General features: G+C 38.5%; 1 protein-coding gene across 1 annotated transcript in view; it reads left to right on the forward strand.

The window, feature by feature from the left end:
• Positions 1-27975, forward strand: part of raver2 (ribonucleoprotein, PTB-binding 2) — an 87512-nt gene that overhangs the window by 37485 nt on the left and 22052 nt on the right. Inside the window, exons 4-7 of the mRNA XM_044199982.1 lie at positions 7963-8270; positions 9258-9422; positions 21412-21603; positions 26025-26145. Of these exons, the coding sequence (XP_044055917.1) occupies positions 7963-8270; positions 9258-9422; positions 21412-21603; positions 26025-26145 (786 nt within the window). The remainder of the gene's footprint in view (positions 1-7962; positions 8271-9257; positions 9423-21411; positions 21604-26024; positions 26146-27975) is intronic.

A 27975-nucleotide genomic window follows, 5' to 3' on the forward strand; every position in this document is an offset into this window, starting at 1 on the left:
ACACCGCTAGCATGGCTAAAAATGGGTCCTTTTTTAAATGTCAATATAACAGAATGGTTGGTTTGTTGCTTATCTAAATATAGGTGGGGGGAAATTCAGTTGCATTTTACTTATCAGTGAAAATTATATACTTTTTTTTTACCTAGTTATTAGCCCGAAATTCAAAGGGTTACTAAACATTTTTAAAGTCGTCAACAAAGCAATCATAAGACAACGACACATGTGGATTGAACTTAGATTCTGGATTCTCCCTCTAGATTTTCCCCTGTCAGCCCACTGAGTTGTTTATTTCCGTGAGACTCCTCTCTCCACCTGAGACTTTCATCTTGGCCTCGGGGCCGAAATGAAACAGGAGGACCACCTTCCACACAGCATGAGGACCAGCCCCTCAAGTTTAAAGGGTCCGCTGCGCCGTTTGTAACTCCCCTGTTTTTAATTAGCTCCTTCAACAGGGAACGTGGCAGCAGAATTGCAGCCTTCGAGGTGATTTCAACGGAAGATTTCTTTTCTTTTCCCGTTCCCCTACACACGCCTCATAAGAACATGGGGAATAATCGACATGTTCAGAAGCATAGACCCATAATTAAGACGTTGGTGCTTTTGTGCAGGTTTTTTTTTCATGTTTTCTCTTTCTTTTTTTTGACAAAGTTCACTTGGTAGCCCACTCATTGATTGCCAGGCTGTGAATTATGAGATTATTTTGTAAGCTATTTAAGAGTCTTAGAGTTCTCCCTTTCACTGCAGGGGAAAGTATTGAGCAGGATTTGACATCAGCCCCCGCTTTTTGGGCTGCACTGTGTCATTAGAGGCAATAGAAAGAGAGAGAGCTTTAGCATAAAACCCAAACCATATTCTCTCCGTCTCCTCGTAATGCCTAATGTTAGGTAGCATACTTAGCGGGTTAAAACCAGATTAGGCTTTCAGCTTAGTGTAAGAGATCCATTACAGAGTGTGTGAGTGAGTGTGTGTATGTGTAAGAGTATTAGATGGGCTTTGAGGTAATTGATTTGGGTGGAGGCGGTATCTGAAGACAGGCACATGGAAATGGAGATAGAAAAGCTGGGAGAGAAGTAGTGAGAGAGACCAAAGTACAGACAGGCATAAAGCCAATAGACATGAAGAAATACAGTAGTCAGAGAGGAGTATGGTGGGAAGAAAAGGCACAAAAAGACAGAGAGATCAATAAAGATACAGATGCAGTAGGGAGAGAAAGATAAATACTGGCAGGCTGATAGATGAAAACACAGAGATACACCAAGGTGGGGAAGGATTTTTTTGTGTTAGCCCGATCCTGACCTTGCATTAGATCTGCCTGCATTGATGTTCTTTGCGAAAACTAAGATGCCTGTGGAGCAGATGTCCCAATTGTTGCTTGTTTCAACATTTATTGGCTAATATTTTCCATCCAAGCCTCCAGCGCCTACCTGATCTGCACATACACTCTGTCATAGATGCCTGTACATATAGAAGAGCAGTTCATACTGTGACTTTGTTGTCTTTGTATTGTATTTTTTAACCCAAGACCCCAAGCTTTGATGTAAGATAAAAGAGGTGGTGTTTGTGTGCAGATCAGTGGGGGCGTGCTGCATTACAGATTTTTTCAAGCCACCTCCAGATCTCCTGTCTGCTCTGCATATGTTTTACTGTTAAATACATTTTGATTTAACGGCCTGCAGTGTTGAAATGGAACGTACATATGGTGCCAACATCGAGACAATGTTCAGATTGTCTATAACTACTTCCTGCATTTAATGCTTAAATGATTTTTTGATTAGTTGAAAATGAATTGACAATTTTGATAAATGATGACGTCTGTTATCAAGGAAAAAAATTTCCAGCAAATGTGAGGATTTCCTGATTTTCTTTTCTTTTTATATCATTGTAAATTGAATATCTTTGGGTTTTGGATTGTTATGCAGACCAAACAAGCAATGTGAAAACATTTTTTATTTTCTAACATTTTATAGACTTTTCAATTAATTGATTCATCAAAGAATAAGCAGCAGATTAACTGATAATAGAAATTCTTGTTAGTCTTGTATGTCTTCAAATCTATCAAAATAGTTTCCAAAGTTGTTGTTGTTGTTGTTGTAATATGATTTTTTCACAGTGTCATAAAAACATCTGACTGAACTTTTTGTGCTTGTTTGTGTTGATGTTAAACTGCCAAGGAACTGGTTTGTGCCAACAATCTTAGTCTTAGTAAAGTTATATGAAAAAATAAATCGATCTTCTGAGAATCAAATATTTACCTTTTATGCTTGAAAGGTGGCTTTAAAAGTTAGTAGCTTGCTCCTGTGGAGAACGGCTGCTCTAGTTGGTGTGGATTCCCAATAGTTACAATGGATTTCAATAATGACCCAGAGTCACGGCCCAAAAAAAAGCATCAAAACATCACTAGAAACTTCTCAAATCATAATGCATAATCCACTTCTCCACCTCTGATTCGTATGTTAATTTTGCTCCAAACTTTTTTTTTTGTTGCCATGCCTTTAGATTGTGTAAGCACTGAACCTGCGGTTTTGAAATGGAAGTCACATAGATGTAACCAGCTTTGACTCATCAATCATAGTTTGTGACTGAAGCACCATTTTTTAGCACCAAAAATCACTCATCGCTCTGATGTTTTTTGGCTGCGTTGTCTGGCAGAGACACCAGCTGCCAATGTTTTCAATTGAATAACTTAGCAAACAATTGCTCAGTGATTTGTGGGCCTGGAACCTAAATTCCAGCATTCAACTTTCTATTTCCTGTGGGGCCTGACTATTTGTTGTGCAGTCAGTATCAGACATAGAATTTGGCATTATGTGATGGTTCGTTCTGAAGTGTGACCACAGAACATGTACATATTGACACACAGCAGGCTCAAACACATACACATGCATTTATGCAGACTGATGAGTGTAGGCTGTAAATGACCTGTTGTTTGGAGCTCAGCCTGGAATACTTAATTTCGCCCACTTTGGGTATAAAAGCAAACAAATCTGCATACCTTGATTTTTCACACTGATTAATGTTTAAAATGGTGTTAGAGGCCCGAGGGGGACTGTAGTGCCCCTTAGAGGTCAATCCCAAGACAAAACATACCAGTAAAGACAATTTTGGCATAGCTTACTTTGTGCTTGATGTGCACACACTAGTAATGTCTTAATGTTCACAATGACCCATGTAATCAATTTATACCCATATCATATCTTTTTGAAGCTTGCAAGATGTTTTGATTTCCACCTCCATGACAGAAAATTATCAAAAATATTGATTGTTTTGCGATGTTTAAATGTTATGTGTGAAATGTGGGCTTGAGTAACCTTAATCTCATTGTGTGTGTGTGTGTGTGTATATATATATATCATCACGTTATCCAGGTTGGATATCCGCTTCAGTCTGTATCATTTAAGTTCTCTCAGTATTTAGGGTGAAGCCTCTTTGGTTCTGGCTACCTGAACAATGCTGCATTTTAACACTGTCTACTGGATTTGGCTTCTCCATCTTATTACCAGTAATTGAAGACAAGAGCTACAAGTGATACTCAACTTATCCTCCACACTGCCAATTATCAGGCTTTCACGTTCTCTTCTAACATGTAGCATCATTATGGGAACACAGAAATGGGATACATCAAAATCCAGTCATAATCACGATACTAGTGTGTAATGTATGTAAAAATACTTAAAAAATGCCTCTGCCTCTGCCTCATGATTTTGGCAAATATCTTTTGAAACACCACTAGTCATTTTGAAAACGTCAACACATTATGTCAATATACTGTATATTAATGTCAAGGTATTTGGACAAAAATATATTTAATTTTGACTAGATTGGACAGCCCTACTGACGACACAGCAGGCAGTGGATGCAGGGAGGAAGTAATTACCGCAGCCTCAAACTCTGACCAATAAAACATCTCAACCAACATGAAATAATCTCTGTTATTAGATGTGTGTTTGAAATACACTGTTGACAAAAACATGTTTCCATCATGGGCTATGTACAGTGGTGAAACTCTTAAGACACTATTTCAAGAACAAAATGTGCATGACTTCAGGGTCAGGGCAGCAGCAGGTGAGGTTGGAGCTTTGATAAAAGACGGGGTTGTGTTCTCATACATGACCGCAGGGGCAGCAATGTCCAGGCACGGTGATATTTTACTGCAGGTCAAAAGCTCATAGTCTGTCTGTAGTTGTTCAAGGTGCTCTTTAATGGATCTCTCCAAAATCACACAAACTGCTTTTCCTGTTTCAATTTGATTAGACATATTTTGACCAGCTCAACCTGAGCTTCGGCTAAATCGACAAAATCGTTTTGGGTTTTGTTCAGCATGGAAAGTTAAACCTTGTGCTATTCAACTGTACTATGAATCAGTAATAGACTTTAGTTGATCTCCTCTGTTAGGGCTGAGTGATATAACGCATATATCCAATATATTCAAGTATCAATAAATGAGTGATATGGCAGATGACCGTATCGAGTTATTCGTTGCGCATTTTAGTAATTTATTTCGGCGTTTACGTACAGGAGACTCGATCTCCCTCTACCACACAGTCACAGACTCCCCATACTAATTAACAAATTAATTTTTGAGTTAACTTCTGTTCCAAACAAGGTAACAGCAGGCCAATCAAATGGAGGTGGTTCAGTTTCTGGAGAGCAGATGTGAAACAAACATCTCTCATCCTCTGCAAAATATACCACAAAACAATTGCTACTGAAGCCAGCAGTACCACAGATCTATCCCTTCACCTAAGACGGCCCCCAGTGCAGAATGAAGAATGCATAGAACTTTATAAAACATAATAATGTAGAAGTGCCACAAGATGACAGCAGCTACATTGTAAGTTTTTTTTCAGCCACTCATATGTTGAAAGCAGCCGCGAGTGAAGTCGTCTCTGTCGTCCCAGAACCGAAGCAAGTGTGTGTGTGTGTGTGAGAGACAGAGATAATGGGTGTGCCTCTGACAGTAGTAAACTCACGGTGTCCACCAATATTCAGAAAAGGTGAATTACTGTCAGGTCAACAAAGATATGTGTATGTAGGTAAAGCTTAGTATTGTGTCTTTTATTATTTATTATTTTATTTCTACTAAAGTGTTTTTGGAGTGGGCCTGCTCCTAGTTGAAATGATGAAGTGGTTCATGCTCAAAAACCTTCTTCTCTCTCTAAATAAATGTCAGACACTAAATAATAGGTGCTCTTTGTTTTCAGTTATCACCTCTAAAGCCAATGCAACAAGCTATTAAATCAGTATAAGGGTGCAATTACTTATTTACATAGACGTTATTTGATCATTTTTTCTGGAAATTCTTAAAATAATATATTTAAAAAACTGCATTGTTGGTATTAACAGCATAATGCAGTAACTTTAACACAACTTAACGGGAGCAGAGCAGTAAACAAGGAGGCCTCATACTAAAACATAATCAAATATACTATCAAAGGGAATTAGAAATAAAGAGCTAAGCCTGCTTCAAAATAAAGGCCTGGTATCCTCTGGCCTCTGCAGGTGAGAGAAATAAATGCCTCGGCCACTATTTGAGGATTTATGGTATGTTATTTTGGAGAAAATGGGAAAATATCGAGATACATATCGTGTATCACGGCATAGCCTAAAAATATCGAGATATTGTTTATAAGCCATATTGCCGAATGAAGAAGTGATGCAGTTCAGTTAAAATCTGAACACTGGTTTTGAGAGAAGTTACTTATCACACAACTACATCTCCTCAGAAGTATTCAGTATTTTCTCATTTTGTTTATGGCCTTGCCCACGGCCTGTGTGATCTTACAATGATAGCATGTGTAGATGTTTACAATTCAAATTAATTCTATTAGTCTTTTGACACTTTGGGTGCCAGAAGGTGCTGTATTTTTTATTGCAACTGAATGCATGCTTTTTATTAGCAATGCCGGCATTAAATAGTCAAACCTGAGAGCTGCTCAATGCAATTTCACTTTTATATTGTTGGCCTCTGAGTAGGTCCAGTGGGGCAGCGGAAATGTGGGCTTTGCTCAGTAGTAAACAACAACCAAGTTGTTTAGGGAGGTGATGGAAAGTCTCATTTACCTTTCTATCTATATTTTCCTGGCTTTGATGTAAATCGATAATTCTCTGGTCAGATGTCACAGCTGTTTTCACAGGATGTTACAAAGTGTTATCTGTTGGAAGTTACATTTGTGTACTCACCACCTCAGCAGTGTGTACCTTGTGTATTGGGTCATTGGTGAATTGCTTCAGTTTGTGTAGATCAGTGTTATCAGAGATCCCAGTTTTCCCTCCTTGTTGAGTTTTGTGGTTGTTTAGTTTTGACTATTCAGTTGAGTTTTGTTTTTAAATCCTTTGAGCCTGTTGTTGTCACATACACTTGTCTTAAATACTCAACCTGTGCAACACCTTTTCTTTTTTTTTATTGTCAGTCTCTCTCTCTCTCACTCACACTCACACACACACACACACAGTGGGTTTTTAGCTACACATTGCAGATCAAATTATTACCACCTCATTTCACAGCCCATGAATCCGTCCATGGCAGTTTCGATGTGTGGCTTTTTAAGGCTTTATAGGCTTCTAATGCTCTATACATTCACTCGTTCCTCCCCTTCAGCCTAATAACAGTTTTTTATGTGTGTGTATGTGGTTTTATCAATGGGCACTACACATTGTGTTGGGGTTTTTTTTGTAATCACTGAGATAGGTATCACTGTTAAAGGTGGGGTATGCGATTCTAATCCAATACATGTCTTTTTGTCAAATATCTCCTCATGGTCCGTTAGCTGTCCGTTTAGTGTGTGCACTGAAATAAAGCAACTGTAGCGACAGTTTTCTAACCCACAACCTAACGTTAACGTTAAGTATATTACTTGCTGTGTCGTTCGCTCTATATCATTGTGTTTGTCATGGTATTGGATTTCTCCAGAATCGCATACCCCACCTTTTAATAGGAATGCGAGACTATTGGAAATTCTTAATAAGGCTTCGCTGACTAGATTGTAACTTAAACATAAAATATCAAAGCCTTCTCAGTATACTTACAGGACATACATCAGGCTTTTCTCATTCTGAGCTCCCTGAAAAGACTGACAGCCTCTACACAGATAATCTTTGTTGTTTTATGGGACTAAAGTGAAATATGACTATTCTTTCTTTCAAATACAGCTGACGTTTCAGTTTCAGGAAAGGGAGATAGATCATCTTTTGGAATAAAAAAGAGAAAGCAAACATGAAACGTGTGCAGTGATTGGAAGAGATGCTCTTTGACGAAATGTGACATTAAGAAATATTATCACTGGTATGAAAAAGAGGCTAACATTGTCTTAAGGTATCAATTAAATTGCCAGTTGTATTTAATTGTTTAGAAATGCTACCTGCACTTTAGTATTCATCAGTATTTTTGTTTCTCTGACATATATATATATATATATATATATATATATATATATATATATATATATACACACACACACACACACACACACACACACACAGGTTACAGTCAGGTTGTGATTTTTAAATGAGATAAGGGGTGTATGTGTGTGTCACAGTGGATTCCCCCTACATAGTGGCTAGTCCCTATTGGCTTTCTAGCTAATGTGCTGTCTTTCTCTCTGTGTATCTGTCTGTCTGTCTGTCTGTCTGTCTTTATGACTGTCTGTCTGTGATTTTGGTTGTTTGCACCCAAATTTTTTCTTTTATCTCTTATTTTTTGTCACTCTGCCACATTTGGCATGTTAATTATTTTCTTTGCTTTACATGTGAGTTGTTTTTTGCATGTTCTTTGACTGTGTGTCTCCATTCTGCATTCTCCACCACTTTCTGCCTGTTTTTGAATGTCTGCTTTAAATGTATGTTTGTGTTTGTCTCTCACACGTCCCCGTCCATTTATGTCTGTGCATCTCTTTCTTTGTGTCTGTTCTTGTCTTCGTCTGTCTTTTCCTCTCGTCGCTGTCTCCATAATGTCCCCTCCTCTAGCCTTTGTGACTTTGCTGAACGGGGACCAGGCTCAGGATGCCATCCGCTCCCTCCATCACAGCACTGTCCGGGGACGCTTGATCAACGTCACGCTGCAGCCCACCGACTCCCTGCTCTGCCTCACCAACCTGCCCCACACCTTCACTGCCCAGCAGTTTGAGGAGCTGGTACGCACCTACGGAAACATTGAGCGCTCCTTTCTGGTGTACAGCGAGCTGACGGGCCACTCCAAAGGATATGGGTTTGTTGAATACATGAAGAAGGACTCTGCTTCACGGGCCCGTTCTGAGCTGCTGGGCCGACCGCTGGTATGTTAGAGCGGTTGTTAAAACAATCCTGTCATGTTTAATATTTGATTGTTGTTGCAACATTTATCTAGAAGTGAGAAAGACGTAACGAAAGGATCTATTGAAGGGCTTCTGTTTCTTTGAATCCTTTTTGATGAGTACAGGATGACTACAAAAGATGTATTTTAGTTTGCTGGGCCAAACCTGGGCTAAACCAAAATTGATTTGACTTAAATTGGCTCGATTTGCCTGCTATTAAATTAATGTAATTTTACTTGTTTTGTTAAAATCTTACCTCACATTTAATTTTTAAGTTACCTGATTGTAACAAAGGATTTGATTATACTGGGCTGAATTACAGGCCAACACAAAGCAAGTTACATACAAGTTACATATTTAGTTACATATAATTTAATTTAATTTAACTTCAACCAAAACTGCAACCTGCTGGCCTGATTTGATTCAAACATAAAAGTGAGCAGAAAGAGGGATGATTTGAGTTGTTTACTCCTACAAAACTTGGCTGAAACTTGTAATCATCAGTCATGGTTGATAGAAACTGACCAAACAGGGGAGAACAGATAATCTGTGTAAATACGAGTTCTGCCAGTTGAGTTTGGTTTCAATTTATCACCTGAGTATAGAATATGAAATGAGTATAAAATTGCGAAACACAAAAATTATCTGCGGATAGAAAAAAAAACATATCCTCGTCAAATTTGTGTGCACCAAAATCTGTTTACTTTAGAATATACAACTGTTTGTCTGACCTTGCATTTGTGATCGTCTCGAGCAGTGAAACAAAAACTGTAGATGCAAGTTCAGCTCCAGGGCTGACAAGCTTTCAAATCAGCACTTTGGAGCCAAGAGGATGAATATATATAATATCAAGAAAAAGTCATATTTACACATATTTATAATAAATGCAGAATTTAGAGGGTACATATGTAGTGTAGGAAAGCCAGTCTTAAAAATCAGATTCTGTATCATGCTGCTCTGATTGTGCAGGGCGATCGCTCATTGATGGTGCAGTGGATGGACGTCAACCAGCTGAGTCAAGAGGAGAACCTGCACTCCAAGTGTCTGTGTGTGAACCGGCTGCCGCTGGACCTCTGTGACTCTGAAGAACTGACCCAGCTCTTCTCTGAAACCTACAAACCTGTCTTCTGCCAGGTGAGTGTCTTTCTATGTGTGTGTGATAGGGTGTCAAGACATACAGATTATGTAGCTCTTTGCATTACAAGTATATTGTACAGAAAGTTATTAATTCTGAGCCTTTCATAGTATGTTGAAAGCCGAGACATCCAAATATGACAGGCAATTTAGCAAGTATAATAACAGCCTAACAAAAATGTGACAGGGTCTTTTTAGTTGTCACACCTCGTACAAGCAAGATTGGATCTGCAAAATGGTGTATGCAAGAGGTTACAGCTCATTGAACATGTGAGATAAATGTTCCCAAATTCTGTTTTTCATTTTCTCAGAGCCTCGTGGTGTAGCAGCAGCTGTAAAGATGATGAAATGTTATTCATTGATAATGTCACACAAACTCCACTGAAGGATCTGTTCTTCATAATATGTTTGATGCGCTCACTTGGAAATGGTTCCTTCCTTTGCTTTCCTTCCCTACTTTTATCAATCGAACACCACCAGGTGAGCGATGCTGATATAAAATGCAGGGTCCTTATTGGCCAACCTCGCAGTATCACCAAGCAACTGTTTCCATGGTGAGGTGTGGCTGCTGTTACACCAGCCGCACCCTTCAACTTCCTCCCTCCCTCCCTCCCTCCCTCCCTCCCACTCTGCTCTGTTTTGTTTTTTTACTTGCTTGGTTTAACTGTGTTATATACCACCCTGCCCCATTACATCCACTCCACCCCCACATGCCCATTTAGACATCACTCAATGGGTATCTGTCACCTTCTCATCTTCTGCATTTCCAGTTTTAGCTCCACCCCTCTGCCCCACTCCCACATTGAAATCAATAAACCCACATCATCCTGGTCCCATGATGCTTTGTGGGTGTTTAGCTCATGTTGCTTCGCTCTTGCAGAGCCAGCAGGCTTTGACCTATGGTTCAGCTTTTTTTATGTACCACATAGTATGTGCTTGCCTCTGTGTGTGTGTGTGTGTGTGTGTGTGTGTGTGTATTACTGCACTTCAACGTGTATGCACTAGAATAGTTAAGGCACAAAGCTTATGAAATCCTGTATACCAATGAACAAGATGCAGAAATGAAATAAATTCTAACATCAGCATGTTAACATGCTCACACTGACAATGCTAACATGATGATGTTAGCAGGTATTAGTAGGTATAATGCTACTGTACATGCATTATAACAGCTATTCACTGCTAGCGTGGCTAATAAAAATGTTCCAGCGTGATACTAGACTGGCTAGCTGGCTACAGATACGTGTAATGCATCTCATTAACTAGTCTTAACTAGTACTGCCGAGTAAATTTTTAAACTGTAAAATGTCCCAGTTAGTATATATCTTGCGCACAACTCTTTAATTAATACAATTTCAGGGATTCTTATGAAAAATGTTTTATTTTTTATTCAAAAGAATAAATATTTTCCCATATATCATTATCAGATTTTATTTACCAATATATGGGATTCAAAAATCCAATGTCAGTTGAACTAATAATCATTTAATGTGACAATATTTTGGGGGTGACAATGATGCTTTGATAAATTTTTACACAGTTTGACAAGAAAATTTTGGCCAAGCCAGCTACAATATGGACATGTGAAGCTCAGAAAAATATGCCACTGAACTATAACAGCGTTTTAAACACCAGGAAAACACATCACACAAATTTAGGCCATATCACAATACCTATACTAATAGCCAAAATCCAGACAATATCTAGTCAGTTGTATCACTATTTGAATATAACTATATTACCCAGCTTTACTTTCTGCACTTAACCTTTCATACATCGTGCTGCTGTTGTGCCTGTCAGGGAAAGAAAATGTCATTAATGATAACATAATCAAAGGGGTTATGACAGAACAGTTGGACAGTTTGGATTTTCAGTTGTCTGGATTTTCTGTAATTCCCCAAATAGTTGAGGGGTGGGATTTATGGATCCATGGAAAGCTTTGTGAACATTTGTGTCTTTATATATTTATTTTCCATACTATAATTGAAATATATCAGCTTTATTTACAATCTCAGCCTCATTTAAAATATATAATTATACATAAATGAACATTTGCACATTTGAGAGCAAACATGACAGAGCTGTTGTGGAAGGTTTTGTAGAAGTTTTCATTCATTTGAAGCACAGTGGCTGAAGTTGTTTTGTTTGCAGACACTTTGTCAGCTAGTCAAGTGTGATACCACTGGGGATACACTTGATTTCAATGCAAGAAAACATTGTGTGAAAAGCATTATTCCCAGTGCGCTGGCTCTGTTTTAAGGACATACCCAGCTATGGTTAGTGCAGTCTGTCTGGTTTACCATTTTCCACCATAAAGGCTGATATATTTGTACATCCCGGAGGCTAAGTGTTTAAGATGCTGACCAAATAATCGCAACATCCCCGGTTCGATGACATGCAAACCTTTGTATGTCACCCCTTCTTTCTTTCCCTTCATTTCTTTTCACCTGTCTCCTGTCATGATCAAATAAAGCAAAAAAAACGACATATATTTTTTAAAAAGATAGCTTAATATTAATGATTTATTAATTAAAAGCAGTATTGATATCTGCTTTATTTCTGTCTGTGTTTCTGCTTGTCACACAGGTCAGAGGTTTGTCAGCTACTGTACAGAACATCATTTCCAGATCTATTGCTCATGGACCCTTAAACAGTAATGATACCTAGAAGAAGTTGGTCTACTATGTTTGCTGCATATTCATTTGTCTTGACCTAATGTCTTATTCGCGTCAACTGCAGTCTGTCTTACATAAATCTTCTTCCTCCACTGTGCACATAGGTAGAAGTCAGCCCTCTTGTCACTTTTCCTCTGTTCAGAGTGCACTTAACCTGTGGCCTTGGCCCTGAGCATATAATTCTGCTACCCACGAAAGGGCCCTCCAGGCAGCACTTTAGCTTGAGTCATCCAGGAGAGATAGACGGAGGAGAGGGTAAAGAATGTCAACCATATTAGAGGGAAAGACAGCCGGATGGAGACAGTAAGGAGGGATGAGAAGAAGGGAGGAGGGAGGGCAGTGCTGAGAATGCCAAACCTATTAGAGGGAGGATGGAGTGAGGGAGGAGAGGGCTGACAGTGTCAGGCCTAATAGAGGGAGGGAGACGGGGAGAGATGGAGAGCTGAAGTGAAATGGTGAAGGGAAGTAGACTGTCAATCACAGTGAGAAGATTGTTGGCATATTTGCGACTGTAAATTTAATAATGATGGCTGAGAGCAAGTTAAAAACTCAAATTTACTTTTTGCGAAAAATAACACATTTGGTCAGTAATATACTAATATCTGTAAAAGGATGGAGATGTAGCTGGCTTAACAGAGTTAGGGAGGAACATAGGGATGGATGGAGACTGGTTAATGAAAAGAATATCTTCCACTCTTTACAGGCCACAGGGCAAATTAATGGCAGACTGAGCAGAGACGGAACTCTTGTCTGGCTCAATAAGGTTGTCCGTGTCACATGTTAGTACAATGACATACAGCACACATAATAGTAGATGACACCCCTCACACCTCGTTTATTTGTTTTCTTATTTTCCTGTATGTTCTTAAGCAACAGCTGGAACCATTCACAGTTAGTGCAGCAGATTATCGTCCCATATTGCACAGAGAAGCACTGTTAAGAACGACAGAACTTTATTTTTTCATTCTGGTTTATCATTTCCAACGATACACAATATATTTGGCCATGTTACATGATAATGTATATACAATGATGGACCAAACATTTAGAATGATTGAATTTGATATTATGGTGCAGCCATTACAAAAAAACAAAACAAAGCAAGGTCTTTGTTTTGAAGATTTCACATAATATACTGTACTGTAGGTCTTATTTAGCTACAAGGAAGCAATGGCATTTGTATAATTTGATGTAATACAGTGTCAATTTTTTCACTTACTCTCACTACTGGAAGGCAAAATGCAAGGGGGAGAGGTTAGAGTAGTGCTGAAATGGTTATTCTGCTCTTGCAAGTAATACTTATTCAACTGCATGAACTGTATGCAGTTCTTACCATACTTTTCTGAGTTGATTACGAGCTTTTACATTTGCTGTTTTCAACACCTGGTTCTGTGTAGGACTTTTAAGTTGTTCCAGGAGATGCTTGTTTAGAAAAGGAACAGATCAGATGCAGCAGGTAGCAGAACAGCCACCGTGGCAATAATGTCCAGTTACTAGAGACACTGTTTAATTGACAAGTACAGTCAAAAAGCATCACAGCAGCAACAACTGCAAAACAAAGATGTCAATTAAATTAAAAATACAAGGGCCTCAATGTTTTTCTCAGCACCAAGTGAAACACAATGAGGTATAAAAGACTATGGGATAAATCCGAGATAATTATACATACATGTAAATATAGGAGGACTAAGAACTGTAAGAGGATAGCATGGATTGTAAAACAAATCAGAAAGTAGGGATGAATGGACGTATGGATATAAAGATTGATAAAAAGATGGATAAACCACCCTACAAATCAGCACTTTTCCTCAATGAACCAAAGAGGCTGTAAGCAGGCTGTAAGCATTGTATTATTCAGAAGCAACAGAGAATTTACAGCTAATTTTGAATATGTAATGTGATTTACTCTGAAAAACACGTTCCTCAAAATCATCTGCACTGATTGTTGCAGAGCTAATTAAAGTCTTTCCGAGTACAATCTTTAGATGCTTGACACAATTATTGCCCCCCTTTGGTGAAACTTGTAGTGTTTTCAAAGTTTTATTCAAAGAAAGAATAGCTCTAAGATAGGTATCATCTTTAATTGTGCAATGCTGCACACAAAGATAATGAAAAACCTCTGTGAACATTTGTTGTTTGGTGAATTTCAACTTTGATTTAATAGATTTTTTTAATGTGAGATCACCCAATCTTAAGACTAGTGATTTCTTGATTATTTTATCTAGAGTCTTCCACTTTTAAATTATCTTTATTAATAACAATTACACTTTCATCCACTGAGTCTCTCCCTCAAATTCATGCACACACACACACACACACACACACACACACACACACACACATCCTCTGCTCGACTCATACAGCTCTCTCCATAAAGATCTTTGCAGTTAAACTTGTCACTGTGACCAGTCATGTACCTTTCTTCACAGACAGCTGTGACTGGGCTGTCGTGACCTCATCACAGTATAGACAGCTGATGTGGCCATTTAAACTCTGTCAGACACACATATACACACATATACACACACATACACACACAAACACACAGGGGTGTTCCACACAGTCTTCGACCTGCCAGTGACTCAGTCAGCATCTCTTGGCTGGGGACCATGACTTGGGGTCAAGAGCTGTCAGACACACTGGTAGCTAGCTTAGCATCTTTGGTTTCTGCACTCTTACACACACAGTCACGTATAGAACGCATTTGGGAAAAGACCTTTTTTTTTTTTTTTTTTACAAAGTTTCGATTGTTTTTCTAAATATCTCTATAATATATAATCTATAATATCTATATCTAGTCTAAGGTAATTCCTAATGTCAGCCAAGGAACTTCTATTTCTATTTTCGTCTTCTGATGCAAAAATGCATAAAGTTGAACACAGCAAATCAAGTTACTGACATGTAGGTAAGATACACTCTAGGCTACATCTAAATGTAACCGCTGCTAACGTAACATCTGTGCACATATGTTCCCATCTAAATACTTTTCATGATTTTTGAGGTTTGGTCAGATTTTAGGTTTTGGTCTGTCGCCAGGTTGGTATTATCATCAAGAATATTTTCGGTAATTGGCCTTAATCCTCACATCTGCATGAACTCCAGCAACACGAAACAAGAGTTGGGAACAACAATCAGCATGTCTTGTGATTTGATCCTCTGGTTTGTTAACGGCAAACCCCTAGAAGACTTTGCATATACGGTTTTATATCTCTATGAAATGAGTTTCTGTGGCAGGCTGTCACACTGTACAAGCAAAAAAGGGGGTTGTCAGCTGCTCTTATGCTAAAATTCAAGTTGAGTGCCACTGCACTTTATCTTGACTCATTTGGCAGATTGACTCTCTGGTTTTGACAACATAGTCAAAGGCAAGTAATGTTTCAGTACAAGTCAAGAGAGTATGATGTAACAATATACCTTAGCTTAGCTTAATTTCCAGCACATCAAAGAATAATGCTATGATATATTTCAGCATTATGCATTATGCATTTGTTAACTTGTTGCCTCTTTCTCTCATGTACAATACATATAGCTGATATTCAGCACTGTCAACAGTGAAGGCCTTGTTACACCGCTATACATAGCAAAAATAAGGCCAGTATAGTTTATAAGCACATTGTTGGGATGTTAAAAGAACTGAGCTGAACAAAGTTTGCACAAATGCCTCATTAATCATGTTCAGTACACAAAAGCCAGTTACACATCAATCAGTCCAGTCTAAATCTGTTGAGACAGAGTGCAGTAATCATGGTGTCCATCATATGAACAATAAAATATAGAGTGATCAAAGGTGTTGATGTAATATAGAGTATTAAGTGGAGGCCACATTATGAAATACTTATACACAAAGACACGCACTGCTCACTTTAAATGTTAGCAACATCCATCATGACAGAAAAACCTGCTGTGATTTACACATCATACCGTGGACTTCATGATGCAGTGGGTTATTTTACTCTGTTATTCCAACTTTACTACCTGTTGGCCAAAGCATGGAAAACATATTCTGTTAATTAGACTGATGTAGGGTAATTACACTTTGCAGGAGAGGGCCAATCTGTTTTTGATTTAGATCAAGGATAATTTACAGAATGAAGGCTCAAGTACCAAATTTATGCATTTAATTACTCTTTCATTTTTCTAAATTATACCTTGAGGACAAGGTAGAGCAACTGCCAGACATTACAATAAGAAGTAAAAGATGTCTGTAAAGGGGTTCCAATAAAAAAAAACTTTTCATTGTAACAACACATGGCGAATGTTTCAATCACTTTCTATTGACACAATTTCTGCCATACATTGCAATCTACAAACCATGGTGAAAATGTCTACTTTGTTGTTACAATGAATGTTACATGTTCACTCTGTGCAGCAGCTACTGTTTCCTGCCTGCATAAGACAGACAGTAAAAATGCAATTATATGTATTTTAGAGGATACACATACACATGAACATAAAGAGAGAGAACCAAACGACAGCTGGCATATACAAGGTTCACATATAGTAGGCACAAGCCAACTTTAGATTTACATAATTGTTTGTGCAGATCTGAATAATGATTGAATATCTGATATAGTGTGAGTGTAGATGGATAACAATCTGAGTAGAGAGAGCCTCACTCAGTCTTCACATCATTACTCACGTATGCACACACACATAGTTGATGATAGCTTGAATACGATTTGCACACAATCTAATTTGAATCCAATTTTATATATAATGTATGTATTTGCAGTATACACACTTCCACTCTGGTCTTATTGTGTGTGCACACAAAAATAATGATTAGCAAGTGTTTTATATGTTTTCGCTCCTGTCTTTTCTGGCTCATGTCCTCCGTCAGCCTCCCTCACTTTTTTCACTTAATCAGTCACTGATGTTTTTCTTCTTCACTCCTCTTTCCTCCTCCTCCTCTCCTCCTCCTCCTCTCGCTCTTTCTCTCCATCCCCCCCACACTCACAGTCTCTCCCCATCTTCCATTCATCCATCCATCCATCTCTCAAGAGGTAGAGTGGTTCAGGTCATTTCCATACAGTTTGCTTAATGTATGCTGATGATAATAGCCTATCGACCTACTCCTCCACAAATACATCCATTTTCCTCCTTCGTTCCCTCCATCCATCCATCCTCTGTTCAGACCGGAGGGAGCAGCAGACGAATGCGAGTAGGAATGGAGGGAGGGAGGGAGGGAGGAAGTGGAGGGCCACTTGATTGAGCGCTCATGGTAACAGCCATCAGCGTTCAGGCTGAGAAAGTACAAATACATTTTTCTTCCCACTGATTCGTAATCTGTCCATTTTTACAATAAAAAATGTCTCATGAGATTATATTGCATGTTAAGTGTGATTATATGATAGTTTTTTATGTTTAATTGCAATCACAAATCCTCTGAAACTTAGTGCTTTAGAGGGCCTTCTTTTAAGTACTGTTAATATTTATTTGCTTTGTTGGCTCATACAGTATACTTTAGAGCTGAAACTGTCAGTTGTAGTCGACAAAAAATAATTTTGATAACTGATTAATTGTTTAAATTTTTTACGCAAAAATACCAAAGATTGTTTGGTACTAGCTTCTCAAATGTGAATATTTGGTGCTTTTCTTGGTCTTTGATAATAAATTGAATATCTTTGGACTTGGCTTGGCTTTTGGTTGGACAAAACATGCAATTTGAAGACATTACCTTGGACTTTGGGAAACTATTTTTCGATAATAGTTGTAGTCCCAGTATTCTTATAAAGAATCAACATCAAATACATTTGGGAAAGGGACAACATGCTCCTTGATTGCAAAAAATGTAAATATTAATAAAGCTTCTAATTCGCCCATATGAATGGACCACACTATCTGTATGTGTTGCTATAACCTTTTTAGTTTTGCTTTATTAAAAGCTTGAATACATTTTTTTACCCTTCATGTTGTGCTTATGGAGCATCACCTTATTTCAGGCAGAGCACTGGTCATAGTCTGGTCAGGAGCTTCCAAGGCACATTCATACTGTGCAGAATAGGACCTTTCCACAGTAGACATTTTGAGAACAATGGCAATCACTTTTCAGACCGTGTGTACTGTGACTGCAATAGAAACAAGTGAAAAGAACTTCCAGAGCAGAAAAGGTACACACAAATTCAGCTTAATCAGTTTCTTCTTATGTGTACTTTACTTGTTTCTCCAGCTCACTGGTTGGAATTCTTTCATCTGGTCACTTGACTGTGTCTGTTAACAGTTACAGATCTGGCCACTCTGAATTAAAGTCTGACCAATGCTGGATGTTTGATGCCAGTACTGTCATTTGAGAGTTCAAAAAGTATGATAACGATGTATCAACTGTCTGTTTTTTAGTTTTTTTACATAGATGCACAACATAAACATTTTTGATAAAGATCCCATCTTTTTTGTGTGTGACCTGGATACAGTATGCACTGAGCGGGACATTTTACAGTTGAAAAATACACTTGTCAGTGCTGACCAAAAGATATCTATTTTCGGCTGATATATCAACCTGGCCAAGTTGCCCATCTAGCTCAGTGTCACCAACAGAATCTACAATTTGTCACTTCTATAGTAATTTAAATAAACCCACATTTGTAAGTATGACATAAAAAAATTAAATAGCTCAGGTACACTTGATCTGTGCACCAGATAAAACAGTCTCAAACAGTGGACACATCCTTTGAAAGGTAAGATAAATCAACACTCCTCATGTAATTTTTCAGTATTTTAATTGAATTCAGCCACTACCATCAATAGGTCAAGTGGTGTTTTTTAACCATAAGCCATTAGCTTTTAGCCATCGTCATGATCCAATATCATCCATTAGCTTTAAACTATTAGCCTGCCTGCATTATTTAGCTGCTCCTCACACACTGGAAATGATAGACTTTTCGGTCAAGAGGGTTCAATCTTCTTAGGAAGTAATACTGTCTGGCCTGGAGAGATCTGTTTATTGACCAGTAACTGTAAAGAAAATGTGATAACATTGTTCCATCAACTTTCCATGTTGGAAAAAGACCAAACGTTTCACTGCATGTAGCCATTAAATTGATAGCAGGAGATTATTTGGTTTGGATCAGTCCCCATTTTGGTTGCCTTTACACACATATGGAAACTTGTGGTTGGTTGTGTGTTTGTGTGTGTGTATGTGTGGGCGGTCACTCCCTGGAGCAGTGCAGGAAGCGGATCATGTCATTTTTTATCTATCCTTTTTGACAAAAGGAGCTGAGATGAGCTCTTTTACCTCCACCCCAAGACACAGTTATGTCAGTTACTGTCTGTCACATTTGTAATTTTGATCCTCTCTGTAAGCTCCTGTTGCATGAATTTGATGAATACATTTGTTAGCCTAAAGTGTCAAAACAACATAATGACTGAATTAGCAATGTGCTAGCAACTTTGGACTTGTTGCTGGCTTTGCAGTCTCACGTCAGTGACTCACTTTTAAGTACATCACTATGGTAACTTCGGCTGCATAAATAGACTGCTCTGGAGGAGATTGCATTTTGGCTATTGAATCCAAATATATAAAATACCCTACCAGTCAGCTTTTTATATAAATGGTATTACTATTCCTAGATAGCCATGAACTTTATGCAGAAATAGAAACGAGGCTGTTTGCAGGGACCTCCTTTGCTTGCCCCAAAGATTTATTAAAAGATAGAATAAATTAAACTAATGTTTCCAGGCATTTTGCCCTCTCTCGAGAGGAAAAAAGAGGGCTTCTATTAAGCAGCATGCAGCTTATATTAGATGATTAAAATTATCACTGAGTACATTTCCTTCTGCATATTGAAGAAAAAAAGCCACTCTAAAACACATTCACTCCATTAAAACAGCTCTTGGCGATAATGCCTCTGGTGGCGTATTCGTTTTTTATTCCTGCAGATAACTGGTGAAGTCTGAAAGGAGAAAACTGGCAGTAGACATTAGGGTTTAGTGTCAGTTTTCAGAAGTAAGGTCTTTTGTTAAGATTCAACAATCATACAAGAAAAAACCCATCATAGGTGAGGCAGAGATATCCGTTTCTCACCTAACACTGGCTTCAATGGTTCATGTCGTGTTTTGTGTTGGGGCATAGTTCTTGTTTCTTCACAGCTGGCAACAGATAGCACCATTGGCATTGCTGTATACATCCCCAGTGGTTACAGGCTTCATTTGGCCCACTTGTTCTTGAACATGAACATCTCCAGTGAGCAGTGATGGAAGAAGGACACAGATCCTTTACTTAAGTTAAAGTACCAGTACAACAATGTCAAAATACTCCATTACAAGTAAATGTCCTTCATTCCTACTTAATGAAGAAATGTTTCTTTGGTGAACCTGCTAAACATCTGAAACATGACAAGGGGCCCCAACTTCACACTGCTTGGCCACAAGCCATAATGGTTCGGAGCCACTGGTTTAATCTTTAGCAATGCATTGTGTGTAATTAACTTATATATTTTAATGTAAAATCTTCATCTGTAAAGTAACTAGTAGGCTAGCTATATCTGTCAAATAATTGTAGTACATTGAAAAGTACAGTATTTCCTTCTGAAATTATTTGAAGTAGAAGTATAAAGTAGTATAAAATACTCAAGTAAAGTGCAAGTACTTCAAAAGCCAAGCAGACAAAAAGAAAACATGAATCCTCCTCACAGAAAACCCCCAGCTGGTTAGCAGATTCAAACCCAGGACGAGACGGTGCTAATAAGAGGGATAGTAGTTGTGTTGTGCTTCAAAATGACCAAAAGAATGAATGTAACCCAAGTAATAATGAGATTATTCTGTGCCCCATGTAACATATCAAACTACAGATCTCACAGAGGTAAAGAAAATGAAGCTATGAAACAGTGGAGGTTTAATTAAACTTTTCTTGGAGCAAAGAAGCATAAATAATCTTACTGGTTAAATAAAATGGTCAATAAGTTTTTCTTGCCCTGAAGAACAAAATGTCCACATTACATTGTGTGTTCACTGTGTATATATGTGAGGGGTTGGGAGTATAGTCAATACCAATTACTTCACTGTGTGCTGAGATTTCTGACTTTGAAAACTCACTTACCAGCCTTCACTCCCTCCTCATGCCAAAAAAAGCAAATGACAAAGAAGGGTTAATCTTAAAAGAAAAATGTGTGTGTGGTATAGTGATATTTTTTCTTTTTGTTTACTTTGAGTTTACTGATGACTTGTCACACGATTTGTACTGTTAAAAGTGTCAAATTTAAGCTGCCAATATGCACATTTTAAAAACATACCTTTGTACAATTTAAAAAGATGTATCCTTAATTAAAAAGCTAGTTGTCATAATTGAATGCTGATAATTTTTTTTGTCTATCTTCCAGCTTGCTCAGGATGAGGGCAGCCCAGTCCGAGGCTTCGGTGTGGTGGAGTATGAGAGCACAGAGCAGGCAGAGGCAGTGCTGATAGAGATGGACCGAACGCTGGTGGGAGGACAGGAGGTCCGTCTGTCACTCTGTACCCCTGGCACCTCAGGGAGAAGCACCCTGGCTGCCCTCATCGCTGCCCAGGGTATGGTGAGTATGATGCACGCAAGAGCAGCACAAAGCATATTAACCCTTATCCGACCCATTGGGATACCCGCAGACCCCGGAGGTACACTTTTTGTTATATCTCACAGGTGCTTTATTCTCTCATTTCAATTTTTCATGACTTTGTCAATCAGTTTGTTCCTAATGACTTCATATCATTATTTTCTGTTTCTGTTTTAATTACTGCTTTTTAAAAATACCAATGTATTAGGGTCCTGTGAGACCCCAGTCTAAAGCACCCAATTCCGCCTATGCAGTTTTAATAGAAAGAACTATTTATTATGGAATTATGGAATTTATTATGGTTATTGCACATCCAGTGTTCATATATACTGAGGTTTGACATGGTGCACATGCATCAACTCTCTGGCTGAAATAGTCTTTGTAGCTTTGGCATCCCTCCTACACTGTACTGTGGTAGCAGAGAGGCACTGACATAATAATTATAGTTCTATAGACTGATTGGGCTTCTCCACTGTCTCCTGCTGCCTGAAATAAACCAAAGTCACAGCCCGCGACACAGTATGACGCTTATACATACTTACATACATACACACATACATTCAAAGACACACACCAGCAGACCTACACACACAAGATGTAAATACAAGTGAAAGTTCCAATCAGTTGTGGAAAAGGAACTGTACTTTTCATGGGTACATGGATTTATATATAATTACGTACTCACAGGTACAGAATTTAGATACAAAAGTGGGTAAGTAAACATTTCAAGCTGAGTCTCAATGGCTTTGCAATCAACAAGTACGGACAAGTTTGTGTGTGTGTGTGTGTAAGGGCGTGAGAGAGGGACAGACAGTGTGGTGAATGGTTTTAGGATACTGCTGTGCTGGCCCAAAATATTAGATAATGTTGAATTTAAAAAGTGGGGTTGTCTTACATTCAAGGACAAGACTTAAATGTCTTGAATGCATTCTCACACTTCTGTCTGTCTTTCTGACTCTGTCCCTGCCTCTCTGTGACTCATAGTCTCTTTCTCTCTGAGTGTCTCTGTAGAGGAGAGTAGTGGTAGTCGAGAGGGAAACTAGTAGTTAGCTGAATGTACAGTATCTTCACCAGCCGATTAGATGAGTGTTGATGATGGTTGTTAATACACCAATCAACTGGTAAATGCTGGTTTTCTTGGTAGATGGTAAAATTATATAAAAAAACCCCAAAAGACATAAAAAAACAAACCAAAAAACAACAATAGACTGTAGTTTGTCATTTTATTTACACTCAATTTTTAAAACATTTAGATATGTTATTTCATTTTTTAAATATATTTTTCTAGATGTTTGTTTAGGTATTGTGAAATCAGGGTATTGTAATCAGTGTAATCTTACTCATGTAATGTAATAATTTACAGTATGTGAGCCAATACAATAAATACATATATTATGATGTGGATTTAATAGGTTTTCTTATTTGTTCTAATATGGCTTTACCAATAAACTAATGAATAATCCAAAGTTAATAATGGCACTCATTCACAATGTCAGTAGTAATTTGGAAAGAACAGCCTATAGACACAAAATATAACAGTGTTGCTTCTGTTGCCTGAAGATCGTCAATTATATTTTCACATGAATTGCATTTTTATGTTTCATTAGAGTTACCCATATGCCATGGAAAACCATTACAGCTTGCTGTTTTACCCTCATCTGATGATAAATATTTTAGATTACACTAACTGAGTGTATGGCTTTTGTTTGTAGTTTGTAGCTTTCAAATACCCTAACTGCAACACTGTTAATCCAATTTTCACAAAACGTCCTGTATACAACACTTAAATTAGCCCAGTAAAGGTGCTACAATTTACTCATTCTTAAATTTCACACTGCTACACTGCCACTTTTGATATGTGTATATGTCTGACTGCTGTATTTTCTGTTTGCAGAGCGAGAATGCTTTCAGCCTTGAGATGGATAGGTTGAAATTTATAGGTTGAAAAGCAGAGCAGTAACGGTCACAGAGTCAGAATTGAAAAAAATGGGATGATAAGACATTGAGAGAAAATTTGTTTCTGAATAAATTAGCTGAGGAAGACGAGGCAGACGTGAAGAGGAAGGAAGATATAAACACAGTGGAATAAAAGTGTGGGGATTGGTTGAAAAAAAGAAACCAGAAAAGGGAAGGAGAAGGAAGAGGTAGAGTCAGAAAAGGTTTGAGGCTGAGACCTGCAAGGTTGCATTAGTACCCCGAGGCTCCTTTAAGATTTAAGATTATTGTAGTGAATGTGAACATCTGGTAAAAGAAACATCAGACCTTCAGAAAGAGATCAAGACCTACTCCTGGCTACAGTTCTCCTCTGAGGCGATTCTCTTGTTCCTCCAGTTAGTGAATGTGAGTGTGAACGCTGAGGACCAGATGGCCTCCTCCTCCCTCCTTTTTTCTTCTTCCTCCATCCCTCTCCATACGCGATACTTCTCGCCTTCCCTTCTTCGCGGATTCCTTACCTCCCTGCCGCGCGTGTGTGTGTTAGTGCGTGGTTGGATTTTGTGCCAGCAGCCAAACAGAATGATGCATGATGACATTTTCCCCAGCAGAAAGAAAAGAAATGAGAGAGCTCTCCTCCTCCTCCTGTCCTCCTCTTCTCTCTCTTCCCTTGTAAGACGCTGTCAGCTACGATTGGCCTTGTTCAACACCGGCACACACACACACACAGTCCAATTTTTCTTGCTGTGACACACAAATACACATACTGTATGTATGCACCAGACTCTCCTCTTCCTCTCTTGCCGACAGGCTGGAGTCAGAAACCACTGCATCCCCGTCAGTAATGCTCTCTCTTCAGGATGTGACAGGGAGGAAACGAGGTTGACTTGAGCTGAAGTCATGCTGTAGCTCAGAGGCAGACGAGGAAGAAATATCACCATCCAGCTAATGTTGTTTTAAATAGCCGTGTCTTTGGGCCAGCCAGCGAGTACTGCCGGCACACTGTCAGTGCTGAGGAGGATCTACCAGAGCACGGGCTGCTCCATTCATTTGACGCAGTCTAATTCAATAGGTTTCCATTTGAGTCTGATGAATTAAATTTCGCAGCATAATTGCTGATTGAATTCTTATTTGGGAATGTGCCTTACAGTATGTCTTTCGATTAAAAGCAATTCAGCAGAGATCCGTTTAGTTCCAGGGAATCCAGCTCATGTCAAATGAAATGTAATCTTTGCTGTTAACAGGGGAAACACAGAAAGAGTCAAACGTGCCTTTCGTGTGTGCTGAGAACAGAATTCAATAGAACATGCAGCTACAACAACATTGTGAGACACATTAAGTACAAAACACAAAGTAACTAAAACCTGGGCAACACAACAAGTAAGTGAGCTGTGCTAAATAGATACATACTGACGGGTTGAGGTCGGAGACTCTAGTAGCAGTGGTACAGACTCTTATTTCCCTCTTCCTACTTACAGTAGGACCCAGTAACATTTTAAAACACCTCAACCTCCTGGTAGATGAAAGGTTAAGACATAAACCATATACTGTACCTGCTTCATTTTCGGCAGGGGACCTTTATTGGATGTCATACCAGCCCCTCTTTCCACTCGTTTCCCTTAGTGTCTGTCTATATACTGTTAGCTGTCTAATAAAGGTGAAAAAATCTGATGACAGTTGTTTGCTTATGTTGCCAGACCACTGTTAATCAAATCAAAACCACACCCACACAGTCCGTATCAAGTAGAGTTTTTGAGTGTTACACTCCTAATAAATAATACTTACCAATATTGTTTTTTCTCAATTTTGTTGATTGTTGTGAATTTCATAACAAATTTGAAACCATGTTTTCATTGGCTTTAAAGTCTCACTTGCTTTACTCTTGTGATAGTTTTGCACACTGTACACTAAAACTTCATATGTAAGATATTCATAAGATGGTCTTGTTTGTGTCTTTACTCATAGTGTGATTTCTCAGCCAGCTTGCAGCAGATTGCCGCAACTTTTAAAGAAAAATGTCTCAAGGTTTTTTCTAAACATGATGTCAACATATAACATTGGTAGAGAATGAATTAGTGTACGTCTGAAAAGTGGCCTCTACTTTTTCCCTCCTCTTTCTACTCTTCTTCTGCCTTGTTTTTCACATTTTCCCCACACATTTCCCTGTCCCTTTTCCCCTCCTGCTCCTTTTCTGTTTCTCAAACAGCTGTGTCCCCCTCTCTCTCTTTCTTGCTTATTTTACTTTGTCTCCCAGATCGACTCCCCTCTGCTGACATTGCAGACATTTTCCGATGATGTAAACTAGTGTAATGATTACCACAGCCATCAGGGACTCCTAATGACAAGATCAAAACACACACTTTGTACACACACACACACACACACACACACACACACACACACACACTCTCTCTCTCTCTCACTTTTCTTCCTCTAACTTGTGTATGTGTGTGTATTTTGTTGTTCTCCAGATTCTGAGTAATAGGAAAGGTCTGCTACCAGAACCCAACCTAGCCCAGCTGTTGACCAGTATGACCAATCCTGCTGCCCTGCAGATCCTCATGAGACCGTACCACACTGGGAAAAGAGGAGGTATGACTGTGAATGACAGTGACAAGCGCTGCTGCATGAAGCATGGATCAGCTTTTCATTCAGTTATAAGTCTTACAACTAAAACCCCAGACGTTATGATATACATACATTATTTTACGCAGTCTGAATTTGTGATATGCCCAGTCATTTTTTCACGATTTCTTTTAGCCCTCTGAATGATACATAATGACTTTCATCAGCATATATCATGTAGTGTACAACACCTCGGGCTATTAGTGTAGCTCAAGTGCAACAACCTTGCGCTGGCAAAGTGGTAATCTCATAGCTTGCCCTGATATACTGCATAAAGAGCTGAAATGGATGGGAGTGCACTAGAGAGGAGTGTTGATAGAGATCAACTGGCCCATCTGGAGATGTCACACATCCAATTGAAGTTTGGTCAGGAGAACATATAACGGCCTGTACAGTGAAATGACAGCAGTGTGATTATAAGAAAATAATAACAAAAGGTACAGACAAGGTTAGGCCTCGCCCACCTGCCTCACTGTAATATTGTCCTGCAAGTCTATCTCCACACTCATTAAATGATTAAACACAAGTCTACATAAACACTAAAGCAAGGACCTGTAACGAATAAATGTTTCAAAATACAATACAATGTTCTCGTAGTAAAGAATATAGAAATTTAGAAAAAAATAGAATCACATGAATGGAAAGACATTATATTAAAGTGTAGAAATCTATAAAATGGCTATGACCTAACATCCGCCGAGGAAGACTGTGAAATGTGGTTGAAAGCGCTGTGAAAATGCTAGTAAGTGGACCTTGATTCAAGATTTGTTTGTTGAATACAAAACATGATTACCTTTTTAAATGTTTACAAGTTTGATCCAAGACACATGATGCAGTATATGGAGCTGCAAAGTGGGAGGGCCTCGTGTTCTGGAAGTATTTTATGTTTTGAACGTCAGTGTGGCATGACAGATCTAAATATTACACTACCCGTGAACCTCGGCCTCTGTTGCTATGGAGGAAGAGCCAGTCAGAGGCACAAATCAGAGTGGTAGCAAATTGAAGACGCTTCATTGTTTAATTTGTGAATAAAACATGGTGCTATAATTGCTGAATCCAAAACTAAATTGATTTAAGCTTCAGATTGTGTTTTCAGTTTTTTCAACATCATAATCTAAAAGCTTTCACCAGGTGGTAGCGGCACACCTAACAGAGTTTTAAGCTCTCTGATTGGATGTTTTTGCCAAAATGCACCTTGCGAGTCATATTCAACTTCTCCCTCAAAGGGTTTATGTACACAGGCTTGTACCTTTTTGACTTTTTAATCAAAGAATTATTGTTGTTAATATTTTGTACTGTTCATTCAACTGTGAGTCACATAACGTTGTCTATGGAAAAAATGACTTTTACATCCAGGGCGCACCCCAAAGTAATAATAATAATAATGAAACTTTATTTATTTATAGAGCACTTATCAAAACAAAGTACAAAGTAGCTCCTGCCACTTCGCAACTCTATTATTAAAAGCAAAACTGCAACCTGCAGAATCAGAATTTGCAGCTTTTTTTAAATGCTGACATCTCTTATTTTTGTTTATTGTTCATAAATTTTGTTTGCAGCTGGTGCAGTTCCCTTAGTAACATACAGATAAAAACTTTCAACTTGAAAATAGCATATTATATCAAATTTGCATGTAAGCTGCACATTTTGAATAATCTTTGAGATTTTAAAGCAAATCGGTGTCCTGAACATGTTCTTTTGAGTAGTCTTTCGCTCCTGAGGGGCTTGGATGATTATCGAAGATCCACTGTACGAGTCTGCCCCTCTGCTGGGCCCTCCTATATACTGTAATCACCT

This window comes from Siniperca chuatsi, linkage group LG6 (genome assembly GCF_020085105.1).
Source record: "Siniperca chuatsi isolate FFG_IHB_CAS linkage group LG6, ASM2008510v1, whole genome shotgun sequence".
NCBI lineage: Eukaryota > Metazoa > Chordata > Actinopteri > Centrarchiformes > Sinipercidae > Siniperca > Siniperca chuatsi.